Below are 20,124 nucleotides of genomic sequence, written 5' to 3'. Positions count from 1 at the left end.
CCACCACACGGATCTAGGCCAGGGTTGGCACTTTCTGGTCCCCCTGTCCCATGCCCGGCTCACAGCTCCGTGCCCTGAGGGCTGCGATGGCTCTGGTCTCAACAGAGGGGGAGGGGAAATCAGACCCACAGGCCCAGCCTGCCCCACATCTCCCAGACCAGACCCCCAGTACCCTTCCCCATCAGATCAGCACCCCCATTTTGCCCACCTCCCGTCACAGCCCCCTGGCTGGTACCCGGGGCCTCACCCCAGGGCACGTGCCCCCTGGCACAGGGAGCAGGTCTGATCCCCGCCAGCAGGGGGCACACACCCACCCAACCCCAGCCCCCAAAGATTGACCTACGAGCCATCCAGGGAAGGGGAAAATCTGGTTTATTTTGTTGCAAAAAGACACATTCCACACACACACACAGACACACAACTCGAAAAGCAACAGCCCCGTGATCCCCCCCCCCCCGCCCCCTAATCCCAGCCCTACCAGGGCTAAAACGTCCAAGCCTGATCCCCCGGGGGGCTGATTTTAAAAAGCAAGTTAAATAGCATGATTCTAAAAATAGCATCGGGGGGGTGGGGGGAATTGAGCCCCCCCCGGGATAAAACCGCTCCCCCCAGCGTTGTGGAGACAGGTGGCCCTCACCTTAGAGACGGGGGGTTAATAGCCCCTGCCCCCCCAGACTGCACTGGCAGAGGCAATGAAATGGTTAAAATAAAGGGGATGGGGGTTAACCCATCACAGCCCCCCACCCGTGGCAGCGTCCGGCCGGCTCATTGCTCGTTGGGGTTCGGGTTGGCGTCGGGGTACTTGGTGAGGTCAAAGGTCAGCACTTTGCTGATCACGCAGTCCCCTTGCTGTGGAGAGAGGAGGGGGGGGTCAGAGATGGATAAAATGGGGGGGACCCTTCCCCCCACCCCCCCCAACCCCAGGCAGGGCCTGTGCCGCCCCCCCAAATGCCCTGCCCGCCCCCCCCACATGCCCCCCAGACCCAGGCAGAGACAGGCACCCCGTGCCCCACCCCCAGGGGCTGGAGGGGTCGGCAGAGAAGTGGGGGGCAGCCCCCCGTACCTCGGGGTAGACCCCGATGAGGCTTTCGGCCTTGGTGTAGAATTCCTCCTTCAGCGAGATGACGATGGCCTGGAAGTTGCAGGCCGACTGCTCTTTGATGTAGTTGGCCACCTGTGGGGGGGATTTGGGTGGGGTCAATGGGGGTCCCCTAAAACCCTCAGCCCCCCCCCAGCTCCAGACCTTCCCCCCAAACCCTCTCATCTACGGGGGGGGGGGTCAATGGGGCACCCCCTCCACGACTGCCTCCCCCAAACCTTTCTCCCCAGAGTCCCCAGCCCCGAACTCTCCTGCCCCAAATCCTCGTCTCCCCAAACCACTTCCCTTTTCTCCCCCCCCAGCTTCCCTCCCATCACATGGCCCACGGAGGCCCCCCATCAGCCCCACACACCTTCCCGATATTGGTGTTGTCCAGCGCGGCGTCGATTTCGTCCAGCACAAAGAAGGGGGCAGGTTTGTAGCTGGGGAGGGAGCGGAGACGAGGGGGTGACGGGGAGTTCGCCGATGACCCTGCCCCACAGCCCCCTGCTCTCAGCCACCAGCCCCCACTCCCCTCCCAGGGCCGGGGAGAGAACCCAGGAGTCCTGGCTCCCAGCCCCCCCACTCTACCCCACTGGGCCCCCGCGTCTCCTACCTGTGGATAGCAAACAGAAGGGCCAAGGCTGCTACAGTTTTCTCCCCTCCGGAGAGGTTGTCCATGGGCCGGAACCGCTTGCCGGGGGCCACGCAGTTGTAATTAATTCCATCCAGGTACGGCTCTTCGGGGTTCTCCGGACCCAGGAACGCCTACAGAGGGGGGTGGGAGGGGCAGTAAGGGGTGGGGCCCGAAGGAGGCAGAGCCTCCAGCCCCACCTCCCCACTTTCGGATCACAATACTACTAACGTTCCTAGCCCTCGTGACTGGGGAGAAAAGCTCAAAAAGGCGACGGTGCCTGAGTCTGCTGAGAGCCTGAGCCGATCGCTCGCAGAGGTGTGAACTGCCACACGCATCTCAATGGGGGTTAACTCCCAACCCAGCATGGGGCTCAGGGGTGGGGTCCCCAGCTACCTTGCCCAGAGGACAGATGCTGCCTTTCCAGGAAGAAGGTGGGGGCAGGGCGGAGTCAAAGGGGGTCCCAGATGGGGCAGGGAAGGAGAGAACGGGGGAGGGGGCAGAGAGGGGGCGGAGCTCACCTGGGCGCTGCTGTTCCGTGACAGAGCCTTGTAGATCTCATCGATGTTCGTGGCCACGGACTCGAAGCAGGCGTTGAACCTGTCAAATCGCTCCTTCTTGATCTGCTCAAATGCCTGCTTGGCCTTCTTGGCGCGCTTCCGGGCTGCCTCAAACTCTGCGGGGTGGGGTGGGGGTGGTGAGTGGAAACCCAGGCATTCGGGCTCCCGCCCCCCTGCTCTAACCACTAGACCCCACTCCCCTCCCAGAGCTGGGGAGAGAACCCAGGAGTCCTAACTCCCAGCCCCACCTGCTCTAACCCACCAGACCCTACCCCCCTCCCTGAGCCGGGGAGAGAACCCAGGAGTCCTGGCTCCCAGCCCTCCCTGCTCTAACCCCCCTTCCCCGGGCTGGGACCCAGGCGTCCGGTACCGTCGGAGGTCTCCTGGAATTTGTCCCGGACGCTCTCCAGCTTCTCCATGGCCTTCATGTTGGGGGCGGCGATGCGCTGGAGGACGCTCTGCTGCTCATTCAGCTTCTGCTGCAGCTGGTTCATCTCCTGCTTGATCTCGTCTTCCGCCTGGGCGTCCTGGGGGGGCGGGACAGAAGGGGAGGGGGTGGAGCCAGCCACTCATGCCCCACCCACCTCCCTCCACAGGCCCATCCGGCCCCATATCTCACCTCCCGGGCCTCAGCGGAAGGTGCCATCGACAATAGGGTGGGGGAGGAGCATTTCTTCCTGGCTCCGCCTCCATCCGTTAGGAGGCGGGGCTTATGCCTCGGAGGGAGGAAACTTGAGAACCCTCATCCATTTTACAACCAAGCGATCGTCTCCATGGAGACCCTGGTTGGCCAAGGAACCCTCCCCACCCCTGCCCAGAGGCGGGGAGTCCCGCAGGGCAATCCGGGCAAGGTCGCCGCAGCGGGGTCGCCGCGGCGGGATCTCCAGTGGCGGGGAGTCCCGCAGGGCAATCCGGGCGGGGTCGCCGCAGCGGGATCTCCAGTGGCGGGGAGTCCCGCAGGGCAATCCGGGCAAGGTCGCCGCAGCGGGATCTCCAGTGGCGGGGAGTCCCGCAGGGCAATCCGGGCGGGGTCGCCGCAGCGGGATCTCCAGTGGCGGGGAGTCCCGCAGGGCAATCCGGGCGGGGTCGCCGCAGCGGGATCTCCAGTGGCGGGGAGTCCCACAGTCGGTGCCCACGGGTGTCCCGCCCCCAAGCCCTGTGCGCCGGGGAGTCCCCCAGGCTCTGCCCACCTTGAGGTCCTCGGACAGGTCGCTGTAGTCGATCTCGATCAGGGCCTCCCGGGCGTACATGTTGGAGGTGCGCTGGGAGCTGCTGACAGGCTCCTCGCCGTGCGCCCCGCCCTGGGGTGGGGGGGAGGTGAGCGAAGGAGGGACCGGGAAGGACAGAGCCCTCCCCCTCCCTGCCCCGTAGTGCCACTCATCCTTTGAAACCCCCCCCTCCACTCCCCACAGCACCATGGCCCCCCCTGCCTCCCCCACTCCTCCAGCCCCCATCTGTACCCCAACCCCCCGACAGTGTCATGACTCCCCCTGCCTCCCCCACTCCTCCAGCCCCCATTTGTACCCCCGCAGTCACCCCCCAGCATCACGACCCCCCCGCCTCTCCCACTCCTCCAGCCCCCATCTGTACCCCAACCCGACAGCATCACGAGTCCCCCCCCCCCTCCCCCACTCCTCCAGCCCCCATCTGTACCCCTGCAGTCACCCCCCCAGCATCACGACCCCCCCGCATTCCCCACTCCTCCAGCCCCCATTTGTTCCCCCAAGCCCCCCCCCCCCACACACACACACACAGCGTCACGGCCAGCCCCCGCCCATCCCCCACCTCCTCCTGGCTGATGTCGTCCATGGTGCCCTTGGAGAGGGGCAGTTTGATGTCCTGCATCTTGCAGGCCTGCAGCAGGTTGTGGCGGTCGCTGCGCTTCTGCTCCAGCTTCGTCTCGATGGCCGTCACCTCCTTCTGCAGGTGGGTCATTTCCCTGCGGGGCGAGGGGGGCGGGCCCAGGTCACTGGCTGGCCCCGCCTCCAACGGATGTCCATCATGTGCTGGCCCCACCCACTTCCACTGGCCGGCCCTGTCACCAATGGAGGGCTACCACGCACAGGCCCCGCCCCCTTCCCTGACCCCACCCCCACTGCACCTGAGTCAGTGGCCCCGCCTCCAATGGAGAGCTACCATGCACTGGCCCCGCCCCCATGGACCTTCCTCCAATGGGAATCTACCATACACAGGCCCCATCTCCAATGGGCCCAGGTCACTCACTGGCCCCGCCTCCAATGACCAGCTGTCAATGCAGTGGCCCCACCCCCGGGGCAGCTGGAAACCAGCTCATTGGCCCCACCCCCTGGCTGTCACTCACTTGTTGGCCCCGCCCAGCTTCTTGCGGATCTCCTCCATCTCGTGGTTCTTGTCGTTGACCTCGGATTTCTTGGCCAGGTGCTGGTTCTTCAGGTCCTGCAGCTGGGCCATGGTCTCGTCGATGATCTTCATGTGACGCTGCTCCTCCTGCACGGGGGAGGGGGGAGTGAGCCCCGCCCACAGTGCTCCTGGGGGAACGAGCCCCACCCACCACTGCCCATATGGCTCATCTTGGACAGGGAGAGGAGAAACCACCCCCCCAGCATTGCTCTTCCGGGGTAGCTGGAGAGGGAGCCCCACCCTCCAATGCAGCACCCCCACGCCCCTCCCTCCCCCAGCGCCCAGATCCCGCCCCCTCACCTCCTCCCGCCCCCCTGACTCCTGGTACCTTCTTGAGCTTCTCGATCTCGGCCTCGTCCTTCTTGACGGTCTGCTCCCACATGTGCACCTTCTCCTGGTCCTCCTTCAGCTGGTTCTTCTCGAAATCCAACTGGATCCCCAGCCGCGTCTTCTGGTTCTCAAACTCCAGCCTGGGGGCCGGGGGGGGGAGAGTCAGGGTGCAGGGTTCTCCCCTCCCCCTGTCCCCTCTAGGGGGCGTTGGCTCCCATCCGACCCTGGGGCAGGGACTGGCCGGCTCAGGGGGCAGGGAATGGGACTCGGGGCCTTTCCCCTCTAGGGGGCGCTGTCTCCCATCCGGGCTGGTACCTTTTCTTGGCAATCTCGTTCTGCCGCTTCACTTTCTCCTCCTCAAACTCCCGGATGTTCCTCACCCCGATCTCCCGGCAGAACTCCTCAAACACCTCGTCCTCCACCTGCCGGTGGGAGAGTGCTGCTGTTAGACCCTGGCTGGGGGGTGCCCCTTCCCTGCCCCATCTGACAGCCCCAATTCCGGGTCCTGGGCTACCAACCCGGCACCACCCAGGAGCATCGAACTCCACCCCTCACCCCCCAGCAACTGATCTCCCCTCCCTTTGCACAGGAAGGGGCCGGCAGGAGTGGAGAGGCAGAACTGGGAGCATAGCCACAGACTACAACCCCCAGGATGCAGCATGGGAAGGTGCCACACGAACTACATCCCCCACAATGCACTGCAGCAGAAGAGGGCCAGGGACCAAGGCTATTTGGACTACATCCCCCACAATGCACTGCAGCAGAGCAATGCTACATGGACTACCCCCCCACACACACAATGCATTGCTTCAAACTATGACTCCCCCTATGATCACCAGGGTGGAGTATAACCCCCACAATGCATTGCAGCAGGGGACAGGCCAAAGAGATGCCACAATGCATGGACTATGTCCCCCACAATGCACTGCTTCCGGGACACCTTGCAGGCTACGGCCCCCACAATGCACTGCTTCCAGGGCACAGCACGGACTACATTCCCCACAATGCACCGCTTCCAGGGCACAGCACAGACTACATTCCCCACAATGCACCGCTTCCAGGGCACAGCACGGACTACATTCCCCACAATGCACCGCTTCCAGGGCACAGCACAGACTACATTCCCCACAATGCACCACACGGGGGGGCACTGCATGGACTACGCTTCACGCTTACCTGGTTCATCTTCTCCTTGAGATCCTTCATCTCCCGCTCCCGGCTCTGGATGATTCGCTTGATGTCATTGATGCGGGGCCCAAAGTTAGCCAGTTCACTCTCCAGCTTCGACTTCTCCTGTGGGGGGGGAGGCCAGGGGGACAAGGGGTGAATACCCAGCTGGGGGAGCAGCCCCCCCCACCGCGGCAGGCCCCCCGCAGCCCCGATCCTGCCTCCCCCTACAGCCCCGCACAATTCCCCAGGACTTTTTACAGCCCCAACCCCCACCTGTAGAACGTCTGTCCTGGCGACCCTGCCGACGCCACCTCCCAGAAACAGACGTCAGGGAGAATGGGGTGGGTGGGGGCAGAGACTCCACGATCCATTTAGCGCCCCCACCCCCACCCCCCAAGAACAGCCGAGTCGATGGTACCTGGAGGTTCAGGGCGAGGTGACGCGTCTTGGTCTGTTCCAAGTCGCTCTGGGAGTATTTCAGCCGCATCTGCAGCCCGTGGGCTTGGGATTGTACCTGCCGCAGCTCGGCCTCTTTGCGCTTGGCCTTCATTTGCTCCTAAAGGGCACAAGAGGGTTTTAACAACAGCCTGACGGCTCGCCCGGCACCGAGATGCAGCCACCTCTGGGGCGGAGCAACTGGGAGACAGCCGCACAGAACGCCACACGGGGACGGCTCACCCGGCTCTGAAATGCAGCCACCTCTGGGGCGGAGCAACTGGGGAACAGCCGCACAGAACGCCGCACAACACAGAGCTGCCTAGCTCCCAGCACTGACTGCCAGGAGAGAGCGCCCCCTACTGGATCCGACCCCCAGCCTCCGGCACCTTTAACTCCTCTGTCAGCCTCTCCTTCTTCTCCTTCAGCTTATCCACGGCCTTCTCGTCCCAACGGCGGGCCTTGGCCTTCAGGTCGCTGGCGCCTCCGGAGATCACCCCCGACTTCTGGAACAGGGTGCCGTCCAGGGCGACCGTCTGCAGGGGCGAGAGCACGGCTGGTCAGGGCACGGCCATCCGTCCCCGCCCATGCGCCGCAGCCGGGGCGAGGTTCAGGGATATCGCCTGGAAAGAGGCTGCAGTGACTTGGAGGAGACCCGGGCAACAAGGAACAGCCAGCACGGATTTGCCGAACAAATCACACCGGACCAACCGATTTCTGTTCTCTGCCGGTGCCACCGGCCTAGTAGACGGCGGAAGCTGCAGACGAGCTAAATCTTGATTTTCGTCGGGTTCTGGACCCAGTCCCAGGGGACATTCTCACAAGCAAACTGGGGCCGTGGGAGCTAGATGAAATGAGCATCCGGCAGGTGGAAAAAACCATCCCCAAAGCCTGAGGGCGCATCCAGCTCCCGTGGGGCTTGGTCCCGGGGCCGCTGCGATTCGCTATGGTCACGGACGATTCGAGCGACGGCCCGGAGAGCGGGCTGATGAAGTCTGCAGCCCAGCCGGGAGGGTCGCCAGCCGTTCGGAGGGCGGGATTAGGGTTTAAAAAAACAAAACAAAAACTAAAAAACAACCCACCCGTGACAAACTGGGAGCCGGGGTCTGAATTCAGGAGGGTGGCAGGGAGCCAGGACGCCTGGGTTCTCTCTCCAGCTCTGGGAAGGAAGTGGGGGGCTAGTGGGGTAGAGTCTGGCGCGGCCGGGATCAGCTGCTCGCTGCGCCCGCTGACGGCGGGACGAGGAGCCAGCAGCAGGGGAGACTGCGGCTGGCGAGCAGGAAACGCTTCCCCGTTCGACGGAGAGTCAAGCGCCGGAATCGGCTCCCAAGGGGGGGGCGTGGAAGCCCCGTCATGGGAGGGGGTTGGCCAAACCCCTGCCTGGGTGGCCTAGGCTGACTCGGGCCTGTCTCGGCGCCGGGGGTGGACGGGACGCCCTGTCGAGATCCCCTCCGGGCCGATTGCTAGGATTCTGCCAGGCGGCTCCAGCCCCCGCAACGCACTGGACCAGGCTGAGGAAGAAAGCCAGGGGCAGGGGGGGCTGGGAGCTCGGACTCCTGGGTTCTGTCCCTGTGTCTGGGAGGGGAGTGGGGTTGAGTGGTTAGAGTAGGGGGCTGGGGCCCAGGACTCCTGGGTTCTTCCCCCAGCCCTGGGAAGGAAGTGGAGGGGGTCTAGTGGCGGTGGTGGGGAATAGGAATCAGGATGCCTGGGTTCTCTCCTGGAGGGACGGGGGGAGAGGGGGTGTCTAGTGGGTTGGGAGGCCGGACACCTGGGTTCGCGGCTCACCTTGTGCCTCTGGTGGCCCCCGAAGGCAATGCGCCGGGCGTCCTCCACGTTGTCGCACACCAGGGCGTTCCCGCAGGCGTACTGCAGGGCCTTCTTGATGTGGGGCGGCTCGTAGCGGATCACGTCGATCACCAGCTTGGCTCCCTTCAGCTCCCGCAGCTTCTCGTCCGTGGGCTTCACCTGCGGGGGGAGGGGGCGAGATCGCAGGAGAGTCCCGGTGCAGCGGGGGGAGGGAGCGACACACCAGCCAGGGACCCCTTGCTCCCAACTGGCAGAGCCCCCAGGAAACGCGCGTCCAGCTAACGCCCATTCATGGAAACCTTCCCCCCCGGCCCGGCCCCTTTCTGGATTTAAATCTTCACCCTCCTGCGAAGTTACGGGGGAGAGTCAGATTTTCATCCGTTTCAACGTCCCCCCTTGCAGGAACGACGGCAGCCGCTGAGGCGTCTAAGCGTTAAGCCGCAGCTCGTCGGCGCCACGCCAGGCGAGCCGGCGCGCACGGCCTCAAACCGAACTCTGGGCCGTCCTCACGCGGCGGTCGCCTGACCTCGCCGAGACGGGATTTTCGGGGCCGGGGCGAGCGTGCGGGCAGCGAACACGAGACGACCCGGATCAGAGCTCCCCCAAGGTCCCGTTTTGTGATACCAGCTGGAGCCAGGCACCCCAGAGGGAATGAACCGAACAGGGCAGCTATCGAGTGACCCAGCCCCTGTCCAGTCCAGCTCCTGGCGCCCCAGAGGGAATGAACCGAACAGGGCAGCTATCGAGTGACCCAGCCCCTCTCCAGTCCAGCTCCTGGCGCCCCAGAGGGAATGAACCGAACAGGGCAGCTATCGAGTGACCCAGCCCCTGTCCAGTCCAGCTCCTGGCGCCCCAGAGGGAATGAACCGAACAGGGCAGCTATCGAGTGACCCAGCCCCTGTCCAGTCCAGCTCCTGGCGGCCACAGGTTTCATTGGGTGACCCCCGGTCCCGGTGTTACACGAAGGGGCGAATGACGCCTGGTCCACACCAGTCACAATTTTAGAGCCCTGTCCCAGTCGTCTCTTTCCTAAGCTGAACAGTCCCGGTCTTTTCAATCACGCCTCATATGCAAACGGTTCCAGCCGCCTAATTATTTCCGTTGCCTCTCTCTGTACTTGGCCGCAATGCGAACAGATCTTTCAGGTGTCAGGGTGCTCAGAGCTGCCCACGGCGTTCGAGGTACCGTGGATTTACACAGCGGCCCAGGGATATTTTCCGTCTTACTCCCCATCCCGTTCCTAACGCGCCGGTGGGGTTTGGGGACGGCGTCGGGGGCCGCACACACAGAGCGGGTGCTGGCCCAGAACCACCCAGGGTGAAATCGACGCCGACCGAGACAGCCTGTTTACAAACGAAAGCCGAAGGCTCGGGCGGGTACCGCGAGGAGCCCCAGGCGCTGGAGGGATCTGGGGGCAGCTGGCACAGGCTGGGCATGGATCTAAAGGGGAGTCGGGGGGCTGGCACAGGCTGCTTCCCGGGGAGCATAACAGAGCGGCCAGGGGCCGGGCACTCGGGGGTCGGCGTGTGCCTACCGCAGACCGGGCCTGAGAGGGCAGGCGGTGGGGGGCTCGCCCGCCCGCAGGGGGGGCTCACCTCCAGGTAGTCCAGGGGGAGGAAGGTCTCCGGCTCGCCCCGCTGCTCCTTGATGTACTGGATGCAGTCGCGGCCCGTCTTCTCCGAGTCCACAATGATGGCGTCCATGTTCTTGCCCAGCACCTTGGTGACCGCGATCTGGTATTTCTTCTGCGTGGGCTGGCAGAGGTCGATGAGTCGCCCGTACTGTGCAGGGAAGGAGGGGGGGGCAGGGGTGAGCGGGACAGGGACCCCCACTCCCTGCTGCCCAGAGCCTCCCCCAGTCCAAGAGCCCCTTCCCAGAGACCCCCCACAACCCGTCTCGTCCCAGAGACCCCACCCCCTGTTCCAGAGACCCCCCAAATCTCTCCCGGCCGAGACACCCCCCGCTCCTGTTCCAGACCGCCCAAACCCCCACCCCCTTCCCAGAGACCCCCCACAACCCGTCTCATCCCAGAGACCCCCCCCCTCCTGTTCCAGGGACCCCCCCAAATCTCTCCCGGCCGAGAGACCCCCCCCCGCTCCTGTTCCAGACGGCCCAAACCCCCACCCCCTTCCCGGAGACCCCCACAATCCCTCCTGTGTGACTCCCAAATCTCAGTCGCTTCCCAGCCCCCCAAAATCACAGCCACCCCAGAGACCCCCCCCACCTCTCCTGTTTCAGAGATGCCCCAAAATCCCTCCCATCCCCGAGACCCCCCTCAACTCTTCCCATCCCAGACACTCCTGCAATCCCGCCTGTCCCAGAGCCCCCCAACCCCCCGATGAGCTCCCCAACCAATGGGACACCCCAGCAAGGCAAGAGTCCCCTCCCAGCCACCCCCTCCCCCAAAATTACAGAGCCAGAGACCCCTCCCCCTCCCCGAGGCGCCTGGCCCCACCGCACCCCCACGCGCCAGGTGAGCCGGTGCCCCATAGATCCCCTCCCCCCACGCACCACGGAGCCGGGGTAGAGGCGCTTGATGCTCTCCATGATCTCGGCCTTGCGCTGCTGGCGGCTGTTCTCCTGCCGGTCGATGCGGGCGTCCCCCAGCTGCTCCATCACCTGGTTCAGCTCCTTGTTGATTTCGTCGATGCGCCGCTTGGCCAGCTCCACCTCCTCCGTCAGCTCCCCCTCCAGCTTCTTCTGCTCCTCCAGCGACTGCCTGCGGGGGGCGCCGGCGAGCGCTCAGGGCACTGCCCCCTGGCCAGGCCTCTGCTCCCCCCCCCCCCCGTACCCACCGCCCGGGGAGAGCGCCCCCTGGCCAGCCCGCCGGCACCCACCGCCCGGGGAGAGCGCCCCCTGGCCAGGCCCCCGGTACCCACCGCCCGGGGAGAGCGCCCCCTGCCCAGCCCCCCGGCACCCACCGCCCGGGGAGAGCGCCCCCTGGCCAGTCCTCTGCTCCCCCCCCGTACCCACCGCCCGGGGAGAGCGCCCCCTGGCCAGGCCTCTGCTCCCCCCCCGTACCCACCGCCCGGGGAGAGCGCCCCCTGGCCAGCCCCCCGGTACCCACCGCCCGGGGAGAGCGCCCCCTGGTCAGGCCTCTGCTCCCCCCCCCCGTACCCACCGTCCGGGGAGAGCACCCCCTGGCCAGCCCGCCGGCACCCACCGCCCGGGGAGAGCACCCCCTGCCCAGCCCCCCGGTACCCACCGCCCGGGGAGAGCGCCCCCTGGCCAGGCCTCTGCTCCCCTCCCGTACCCACCGCCCGGGGAGAGCGCCCCCTGGCCAGGCCTCTGCTCCCCTCCCGTCCCCACCGCCCGGGGAGAGCGCCCCCTGGCCAGCCCTCTGCTCCCCCCCCCCGTACCCACCGCCCGGGGAGAGCACCCCCTGGCCAGCCCCCCGGCACCCACCGCCCGGGGAGAGCGCCCCCTGCCCCCCCTCCTGCTCCCCACCCCCCCCGGTCCCACCGCCCGGGGAGAGCGCCCCCTGCCCAGCCCCCCGGCACCCACCGCCCGGGGAGAGCGCCCCCTGCCCAACCCCCCGGTACCCACCGCCCGGGGAGAGCACCCCCTGGCCAGCCCCCCGGTACCCACCGCCCAGGGAGAGTGCCCCATTCCCAGCCCCCCAGCACCCACTGCCCGGGGAGAGTGCCCCATTCCCAGCCCCCCGGCACCCACCGCCCAGGGAGAGCGCCCCCTGGCCAGCCCCCCGGCACCCACCGCCCGGGGAGAGCGCCCCCTGGCCAGCCCTCTGCTCCCCCCCCCGTACCCACCGCCCGGGGAGAGCGCCCCCTGGCCAGCCCCCCCCGAACCACCGCCCGGGGAGAGCACCCCCTGGCCAGCCCCCCGGCACCCACCGCCCGGGGAGAGCACCCCCTGGCCAGCCCCCCGGCACCCACCGCCCAGGGAGAGCGCCCCCTGGCCAGGCCCCCGGCACCCACCGCCCGGGGAGAGCGCCCCCTGGCCAGCCCCCCGGCACCCACCGCCCGGGGAGAGCGCCCCCTGGCCGGTCCCCCGGCACCCACCGCCCGGGGAGAGCGCCCCCTGGCCGGTCCCCCGGCACCCACCGCCCGGGGAGAGCGCCCCCTGGCCGGTCCCCCGGCACCCACCGCCCGGGGAAAGCGCCCCCTGGCCGGTCCCCCGGCACCCACCGCCCGGGGAAAGCGCCCCCTGGCCGGTCCCCCGGCACCCACCGCCCGGGGAGAGTGCCCCCTGGCCGGTCCTCTGCTCCCCCCCCGGCACCCACCGCCCGGGGAGAGCCCCCCCTGCCCAGCCCCCCGGCACCCACCGCCCGGGGAGAGCGCCCCCTGGCCGGTCCCCCGGCACCCACCGCCCAGGGAGAGCACCCCCTGGCCAGCCCCCCGGCACCCACCGCCCGGGGAGAGCGCCCCCTGGCCAGGCCTCTGCTCCCCTCCTGTACCCACCGCCCGGGGAGAGCGCCCCCTGCCCAGCCTCCTGCTCCCCCCCCGTACCCACCGCCCGGGGAGAGCGCCCCCTGGCCAGGCCCCCGGCACCCACCGCCCGGGGAGAGCGCCCCCTGGCCAGCCCCCCGGCACCCACCGCCCGGGGAGAGCGCCCCCTGGCCGGTCCCCCGGCACCCACCGCCCGGGGAGAGCGCCCCCTGGCCGGTCCCCCGGCACCCACCGCCCGGGGAGAGCGCCCCCTGGCCGGTCCCCCGGCACCCACCGCCCGGGGAAAGCGCCCCCTGGCCGGTCCCCCGGCACCCACCGCCCGGGGAAAGCGCCCCCTGGCCGGTCCCCCGGCACCCACCGCCCGGGGAGAGTGCCCCCTGGCCGGTCCTCTGCTCCCCCCCCGGCACCCACCGCCCGGGGAGAGCACCCCCTGCCCAGCCCCCCGGCACCCACCGCCCGGGGAGAGCGCCCCCTGGCCGGTCCCCCGGCACCCACCGCCCAGGGAGAGCACCCCCTGGCCAGCCCCCCGGCACCCACCGCCCGGGGAGAGCGCCCCCTGGCCAGGCCTCTGCTCCCCTCCTGTACCCACCGCCCGGGGAGAGCGCCCCCTGCCCAGCCTCCTGCTCCCCCCCCGTACCCACCGCCCGGGGAGAGCGCCCCCTGGCCAGCCCCCCGGTACCCACCGCCCGGGGAGAGCGCCCCCTGCCCAGCCCCCCGGCACCCACCGCCCGGGGAGAGCGCCCCCTGCCCAGCCCCCCGGCACCCACCGCCCGGGGAGAGCGCCCCATTCCCAGCCCCTCCACCCCGCAGCACCGACTGCCAGGGGAGCCCCCCCGGCTGAGCCCCCGGAGCCTGGCGCCGGCAGGGCAGGGCCGGGCGTACTTGCTGGTAGCGATGTATTCCTCCAGCTTCTCAATCCGCTTCTGGTTCTCCTCGATCTCCCGCAGCTTCTGCTTGATCTTGGCCTGGGGCGGAGACGCAGCGTGAGGCGGGGGGACAAACGGAGATGGGGGAAGGGTGGGGAGCAGGGCCTGGGCCCGAGCCGGGGCTTAGACATCGGGAGGGAGCTCGCTAGCCGCTGGGCTCCGGACGGCCACACCGAGGGGAGGATCAGAACTTGGCGAGAGCCGGTGTCATGGAGTTTTGGGGGAGCCAAGGCCCTGCACCCCCGGCTCCCTGCGAGCCCCCGTGACTCTCAGCCAGCCAGTAACACAGGAGGCTTATTAGCCGACAGGAACAATCCAAGACAGGTCTTGCAGGTACGGACAACAGGACCCCCCCGCTCAGGTCCATCTTGGGGGGCCCCAGGGAGGCCAGAGCCCCATCTGGGCTCCCCTCCGTTTTCCCAGCCAGCTCCAAACTGACTCCCCGGCCCCTCCTCTCTGGCCTCTGTCTCCTTCCCGGGCCAGGAGGCACCTGATCTCTTTGTTCTCCGACACCTTCAGCTGGCACCTTGCAGGGGAGGGGCCCAGGAGACAGGGTGCCGGTCGGGACATCACATCTGCCCTCTTGGGCTCTGCAACAATCGCACCCTCCTTCTCCCCCCACCCAGATCCCCAAGAACTGCAGAGGGGAAACTGAGGCACCCACACAGGATTCAGAGAAAACATTAAGAACATTCCCACTTCGTGACAGGCGGGCGGCGTGGGGAGCAGCCTGGGGGATCCCAGCAGTGTGGGGTGCGGGGAGAGGAAGGATCCTAGATCCTGTCTCACCTCAGTCTCCACTTTCTTCCTCTCCTCCAGGTCCAGCCGGTCCTGATCTGCTTTCTGGTCCCGGTTAAATTTCTCCAGCTCCTGGGCTAGCGTGGCAGCTCTTTTACTGGCCTCTTCCTTCAGCCGGTGATATTTCTTCACCTGCCGGGGGGGAGAGAACAGGACAGCAACAGCATCAAATCCCAGCTGCTCAGCAACACCGCACAGGGAGGCTCGCCTGGGGTGGAGAGCTGGGGAACAGCCGCATATAACACCGCACAGGGAGGGCTCGCCTGGGGTGGAGAGCTGGGGAACAGCCGCATATAACACCGCACAGGGAGGGCTCGCCTGGGGTGGAGAGCTGGGGAACAGGCGCATATAACACCGCACAGGGAGGGCTCGCCTGTCGCTGAGATGCAGCCACCTCTGGGGTGGTAGAACTGGGGAGCAATGCCACACACCCATTTAGGACAGGAAGTGAAAGAAAATCCTGAAGCCCAGCACCACCCCCCCAACCCTCTCCCCTCCCATACCTGGTTCTCTTCCAGCGTGAGGTCTCGCCCCTGGCTCTGGCTCTCCTCCTCCATGCGCTCCTCAAATTCCTGCCGAGCCTTCTCCACCGACAGCATCTCCTTCTCCAGCTCGTCCATGTCGCCTTTGCGCTTCTTGTACTGCTTCTGGGCGTTCTGCAGGGACTTCTTGGCCGCCTCCAGCTTCTTGATCTTGTGAGAGGTGTTCTCCTTGGCCTTGATGTACTGCGGCCGCTTCTGGTTCAATTCGGAGTCCTTCTCCCTGGGGAAGGGGGGCACCATGGGTTCCAGATCCCCACCCCGCTCTAGGCTGTGCCTGTAGGATCCTAGGACTTCCAACTTGGACAGCCCACCTGCTCCATTCTAGATTAGAGCGCTTCTAAAGTGTATGTCTATGCCGTTCTAGACACCCCAACCTAGACAGTATCAGCTTGATTGTACTAAATCACGTTTCTAGATCATACATAATGTTCTAGGACACTCAACCCAGACCATCCTACCCAGCCAGAATCACCTGATATGCCCTAGTTCAAGATTTCTGGAGTCTGTATCCATCCTGTTCTAAGCCACCCAACGTAGACAGCATCACTTGGTCTATTCTACACCCCACTTTACGAGAGGTTAGTGGCATGCCAGGCCATGCAATGCAGACAATGTCATCAGCCTGATTCTAGAGTGTACCTCCAAACTGATGCAGACCACCCAATCTAGACACTGTTACCTGCCACATTATACATTACCTTGTTCTAGAGCATATGCCCATACTGTTTCAGGTCACCCATTTTATAGTTCACCCACATTCCTGCGCCATCACCTCCTGTTCTAGATCAGCCATGATTCTGGAGGGGACCATGACCACCCTCATTCTAGAACAAGCCCCATTCCACACTGTTCCACCACCAGACCCATTCCAGAGAAACCTCCATATACCACACCCATTCTAGACCGTACTAATGTTGAACTAGCCTGACCCATCCTCCTCCACCAACCACCCCTTGTTCTAGACCAGGGGTTGGCAACCTTTCAGAAGTGCTGTGCCGAGTCTTCATTTATTCACTCTGATTTAAGGTTTCGTGTGCCAGTCATACATTTTAACATTTTTAGAAGGTCTCTTTCTACAAGTCTATAATATATAACTAAACTATTGTTGTATGTAAAGTAAATAAGGTTTTAAAAAAGTTTAAGAAGCTTCATTTAAAATTAAATTAAAATGCAGAGCCCCCTGGACTGGTGGCCAGGACCCGGGAAGTGTGAGTGCCACTGAAAATCAGCTCATATGCCGCCTTCGGCACGCATGCCATAGATTGCCTACCCCTGTTCTAGACAATGCAATGTTCCAGACCACACTACTGAGATCAGAATCACCACTCTACTAATTTTCATCACCTCATTCCAGCCCAGGCCACATTCTAAACCCAACTCCATTCTAGAATGTAATGCTAACCTGCTGGCTTCAGCCAACCTTACTCAAACCATACTCCTGCCCCGCACTTTGGTTCAAGACCTAACTCAGTTCTAGATCACCCTTCCATACCATCCTTCTTAAAGACTATACAGTCACCCTCAGCTCTAGACCCAATTCCCTGTAGACTGCACCCAAGAAGCCCAAGTCTGTATCAGTATCCCCTCATGCTAGATTGGGCTCCTTACTAGACCACATCCTTCCCTTTCTAGCCCACAGCAGCCCTATCCCCGCCCCTGTTCTAGTGCACCACGATGGTTCTAGAGTACAGCCCATACCTACTCCTGTTCTGCCATCTTGCTCCCATTCTAGAGCAAGACCCTGCCTGGAGCGTCATGTCCCATTCTAGAGCAAAGCCTCTGTCTGTTCTAGTGCAACCCATAATTCTACAGCGCAGCTGTCCCCTTTCTAGTGCAACCCCAGGTTCTAGAGTGCAGTGCATACCCACACGTGCTCTAGAACAAGACCCAGCTGCAGTGTCCCCCTTCCCATCCTAATGTGCAGTCCTTCCCCTAGACCTAGAAGGGGAAGGGGCATTCTAGAGCTCACAAGATCTAGAGCCCTTCTCCTGTTCTAGAGTGCACAGTGACCTGATCTAGAAACTTTAGTCCAGTTCTGCAGTGCGCTAGTCCAGAATGTGTTCATTCTCCAGTTCTAGGTCATAACAGCACCCTCTGGCTCCGGTGTCTCCCAGCCCCACTCTGGAGCGTGGACCCCCCCCCGTTCTAGCACCCAAGTTTTACCACATGCTGCCCTCACTTGATCTCCTTCTCGATCTGCTGCTGCTCCCTCATCATCTTGCCCAGCTCCTTCTTCTTGTCCTTGAGCTCATCCTCCACCTTGTCCATGCGCTTCTTGTCCTTGTCGATCTCCTTGTTCTTGGAGCCCAGCTCCTTATTGAGCTTCTCGATCTCGGCCTCGTTGTGGTACAGCTTGAAGAGTTGCAGCTGGACCTGGGCCCGCACCACCTCGTCCTTCAGGCGCTGGTACCGGTCCGCCTGCCCGAGGTGTGTGTTGAGTAAACACCGGGTCAGGGGAGATTCCCACCTACCACCTCCCCCCTCTTCTGTCCTGGCCCTCAGAAACCTCGCCCCACTTCCTCCTACTCCCAGCAGATACCTCTGACCCAGGCCAGTCAAGGGATCCCACTCCACCCATACCCTGATATCCTGCCCCGCTGCCCCATCCATTAGAGATCCTGCTCCACCTGTTCCTGCCCCTCGAAATCCTGTCTCCACCCTTCTTCCCAAGACATCCCTCCTTTTCCGTCTCACTGAGGGATCCCTCTCCAGCCCCAACCTCCACCTAAAGATCCCACCTCCCACTCCTGCCCTTCTAGATCCCCTCCCTACCTCTCCCTTCCTTCCCCTCAACCCCAGCCCCACCTTCTTCCTGTGGGCCCAGCCTCATCCGCCTGCCCCACCGGCCCATCACCCACTAGAGCCCAGCCCCCTGCTCCCCCCTGCCCTCCAAATCCCACCCCGATACCCCACTCATTAGAACCCCCTCACAACCCCCACTCCCACCTGCCCCCCCAAGTCCCATCCAGCCCCCAAGCACCCATCCACTAGAACCCAGACGGCCCCCCTCCTAAAGCCCAGCCACTCCCGAAAACACCTCACAACCCATAGACACACCACCCCATTGCCCCTACCCCCACTGACCGCACAGAGAGACTATCTCCTCCTGCTTCCCATACCCCCACAGATTTCACCCCACCTCTTTCTTCCCTGCCCCCCGGGCCACTCTGCCCCCACCCCACCTCCTCCTTCTCCTGCTTGGCCTCCTTGCGCTCAGCCGCGATGTTCTTCTTGCGGTGGTAGTTGAACTGCGTGTCCTCCTCGGCCTTCACCATCTCCTTCTTGCGCTTGTCGTACTCCTGGGCCAGCTCCCCCGAGCGGCTGATCTCCTCGAACAGCGCCGTGCGCTCCTTGGGGTTCTTCATGGCGATCGACTCCACCGCCCCCTGCGGAGAGCGGGTCAGGGCTGGGTCAGGCCCACAGAGCCAGCCAGCCCCGACTCTATCCTCCACCTCCCCCCTGCCCATGCCCGGATGGACCCACAAGTCAGCCACGCCCCACCCTCACCTGGAAGACGAGGAAGTTCCTGGCTTTGATGAGGATCCCCAGCTTCTCCAGCTCCTCGCTGTATTCGCTGAGCTGCACCACTTTGTTATTGATCTTGTATTCCGACGAGCCCCCTGCAAGGGATGGCGGGGTCAGTCCCGGCAGCGCCAGGGGCGAGCCCCCCACGGCCCAGCCCCCTCCCCACCGCCCCCCGGCACTCACCCACAATGACGCGGGCGAAGGTGCGGTCCTCGGCCCCGTCCTCGGAGTACACCATGCTGACGAAGGCCCGGTTGGCGGCCGGCTTGCCCACGGGCGCCCCGTGGATCAGGTCCCGCAGCGTCTTCACCCGCAGGTTGCTCGTCTTCTCGCCCAGCACGAAGCTGATGGCGTCCATGAGGTTCGACTTGCCTGGGAGAAAGGGGGGGGGGGCAGGGATCAGCGCCATGGGGCCGGGGGGGGGGGGGGAGGATCAGCGCCATGGGGCGGGAGAATGGGGTGCGGGGGGGGGGACCTGGACTGTACCATGTGCCTTTCAGGGAGGGTTTGTCCTCTGGAGTCGCTATCCCTCCCAAGGGGGGTGTTGGTCAATGGACCCACCATCCCCCCTTCCCCCACATGGGGGGGGGGGTTCCATGGACTGTACCATTCCTCACTGGGAGGAACGCACTGGAGCAGGGGAGGGGGGGGGTCTCCCTGGACTGTACCATTCATCACTGGGAAGTCCCATGGACTGTACTATCCACCCCTCCACCGTAGGGACACGGGGTCCATGGACTGCACCATCCCACCTCTACCCCTCCTATGCGGGGGGGGGGGGGAGTTCCAGGGCATGAAGCTGCCCCCGCCCCCCGGGGGCAGGAGGGGTCCCGCAGGCTGTACCACCTCCCATAAAGAAGGGGTGCCGTGGACTGTACCACACACACCCGTGGGGAGAGGGTTCCACGGGCCGTACCACCTCCCTTGAGGAGGGGGGTTCCGTGTGGAGGGGGTTCCACGGGCCGTACTAACTACCTGGGGAGGGGGGTTCCACGGGGCCCGTGGGGAGGGGGTTCCACGGGCCGTACTACCTGCCTGGGGAGGGGGATTCCACGGGGCCCGTGGGGAGGGGGTTCCTAGAGCCGTACCACCCCCCCCCGTGGGGAGGGGGTGTCTGCCGGTTATACCACCTTCCGTGGGCCATACCACTCCGGTGGGGCGGGGGGAGCCGCGGACCGTACCATGTCCGGGCGCGGGGGGGGGGGCTGTCCCTTACCGGAGCCGTTGGGCCCGATGATGGCCGTGAATCTCCGGAAGGGCCCGATGATTTGCCGCCCCTTGTAAGACTTGAAGTTCTCGATCTCGATCAGCTTCAGGAACCCCATGGCTGGGGGGCCGCGGGGGGGCCTGGGGAGGGAGGGCTACGGAAACCCGCGGCGGACACGGGGCCCGCGAACGGTCGGGCGGGAATCGCAGCTCCCGGCTCGGCCAGAGCCACCCCCCCTCCCGGAGCCGCCAACGGAGCAAACCTCGCGACAGGCGCCACACTTCCCGCGAGACAGACCCCGCCCTCCGCGGGAAGGGGCCGCGATTCA

At 65.2% G+C, this 20,124-nt stretch overlaps 1 protein-coding gene across 1 annotated transcript; it reads right to left on the bottom strand.

The window, feature by feature from the left end:
- Positions 1 to 463: 463 nt before the first annotated feature.
- SMC1A (structural maintenance of chromosomes 1A) lies at positions 464 to 20,058 on the bottom strand. Its single transcript, XM_045000328.1, has 25 exons — positions 19,806 to 20,058; positions 18,773 to 18,961; positions 18,572 to 18,684; positions 18,247 to 18,450; positions 17,244 to 17,482; positions 15,026 to 15,284; positions 14,514 to 14,654; positions 13,681 to 13,763; positions 10,904 to 11,111; positions 9,988 to 10,173; positions 8,372 to 8,551; positions 6,976 to 7,122; positions 6,570 to 6,707; positions 6,158 to 6,274; positions 5,297 to 5,403; positions 4,980 to 5,121; positions 4,593 to 4,738; positions 4,058 to 4,211; positions 3,463 to 3,573; positions 2,643 to 2,799; positions 2,234 to 2,388; positions 1,695 to 1,846; positions 1,452 to 1,521; positions 1,064 to 1,174; positions 464 to 849 (listed from the first exon to the last, which is right to left on the bottom strand). Exons 1-25 carry the CDS (start codon positions 19,912 to 19,914, stop codon positions 766 to 768), a joined length of 3,702 nt encoding a protein of 1,233 aa, XP_044856263.1. The 5' UTR covers positions 19,915 to 20,058; the 3' UTR covers positions 464 to 765.
- Between the last annotated feature and the right edge of the window lie 66 nt (positions 20,059 to 20,124).

The sequence above is a fragment of the Mauremys mutica genome, unplaced genomic scaffold (assembly GCF_020497125.1).
Source record: "Mauremys mutica isolate MM-2020 ecotype Southern unplaced genomic scaffold, ASM2049712v1 000298F_np12_obj, whole genome shotgun sequence".
NCBI classification, from domain to species: Eukaryota; Metazoa; Chordata; order Testudines; family Geoemydidae; genus Mauremys; species Mauremys mutica.
This window is presented reverse-complemented; position numbering and strand designations above follow the sequence as displayed.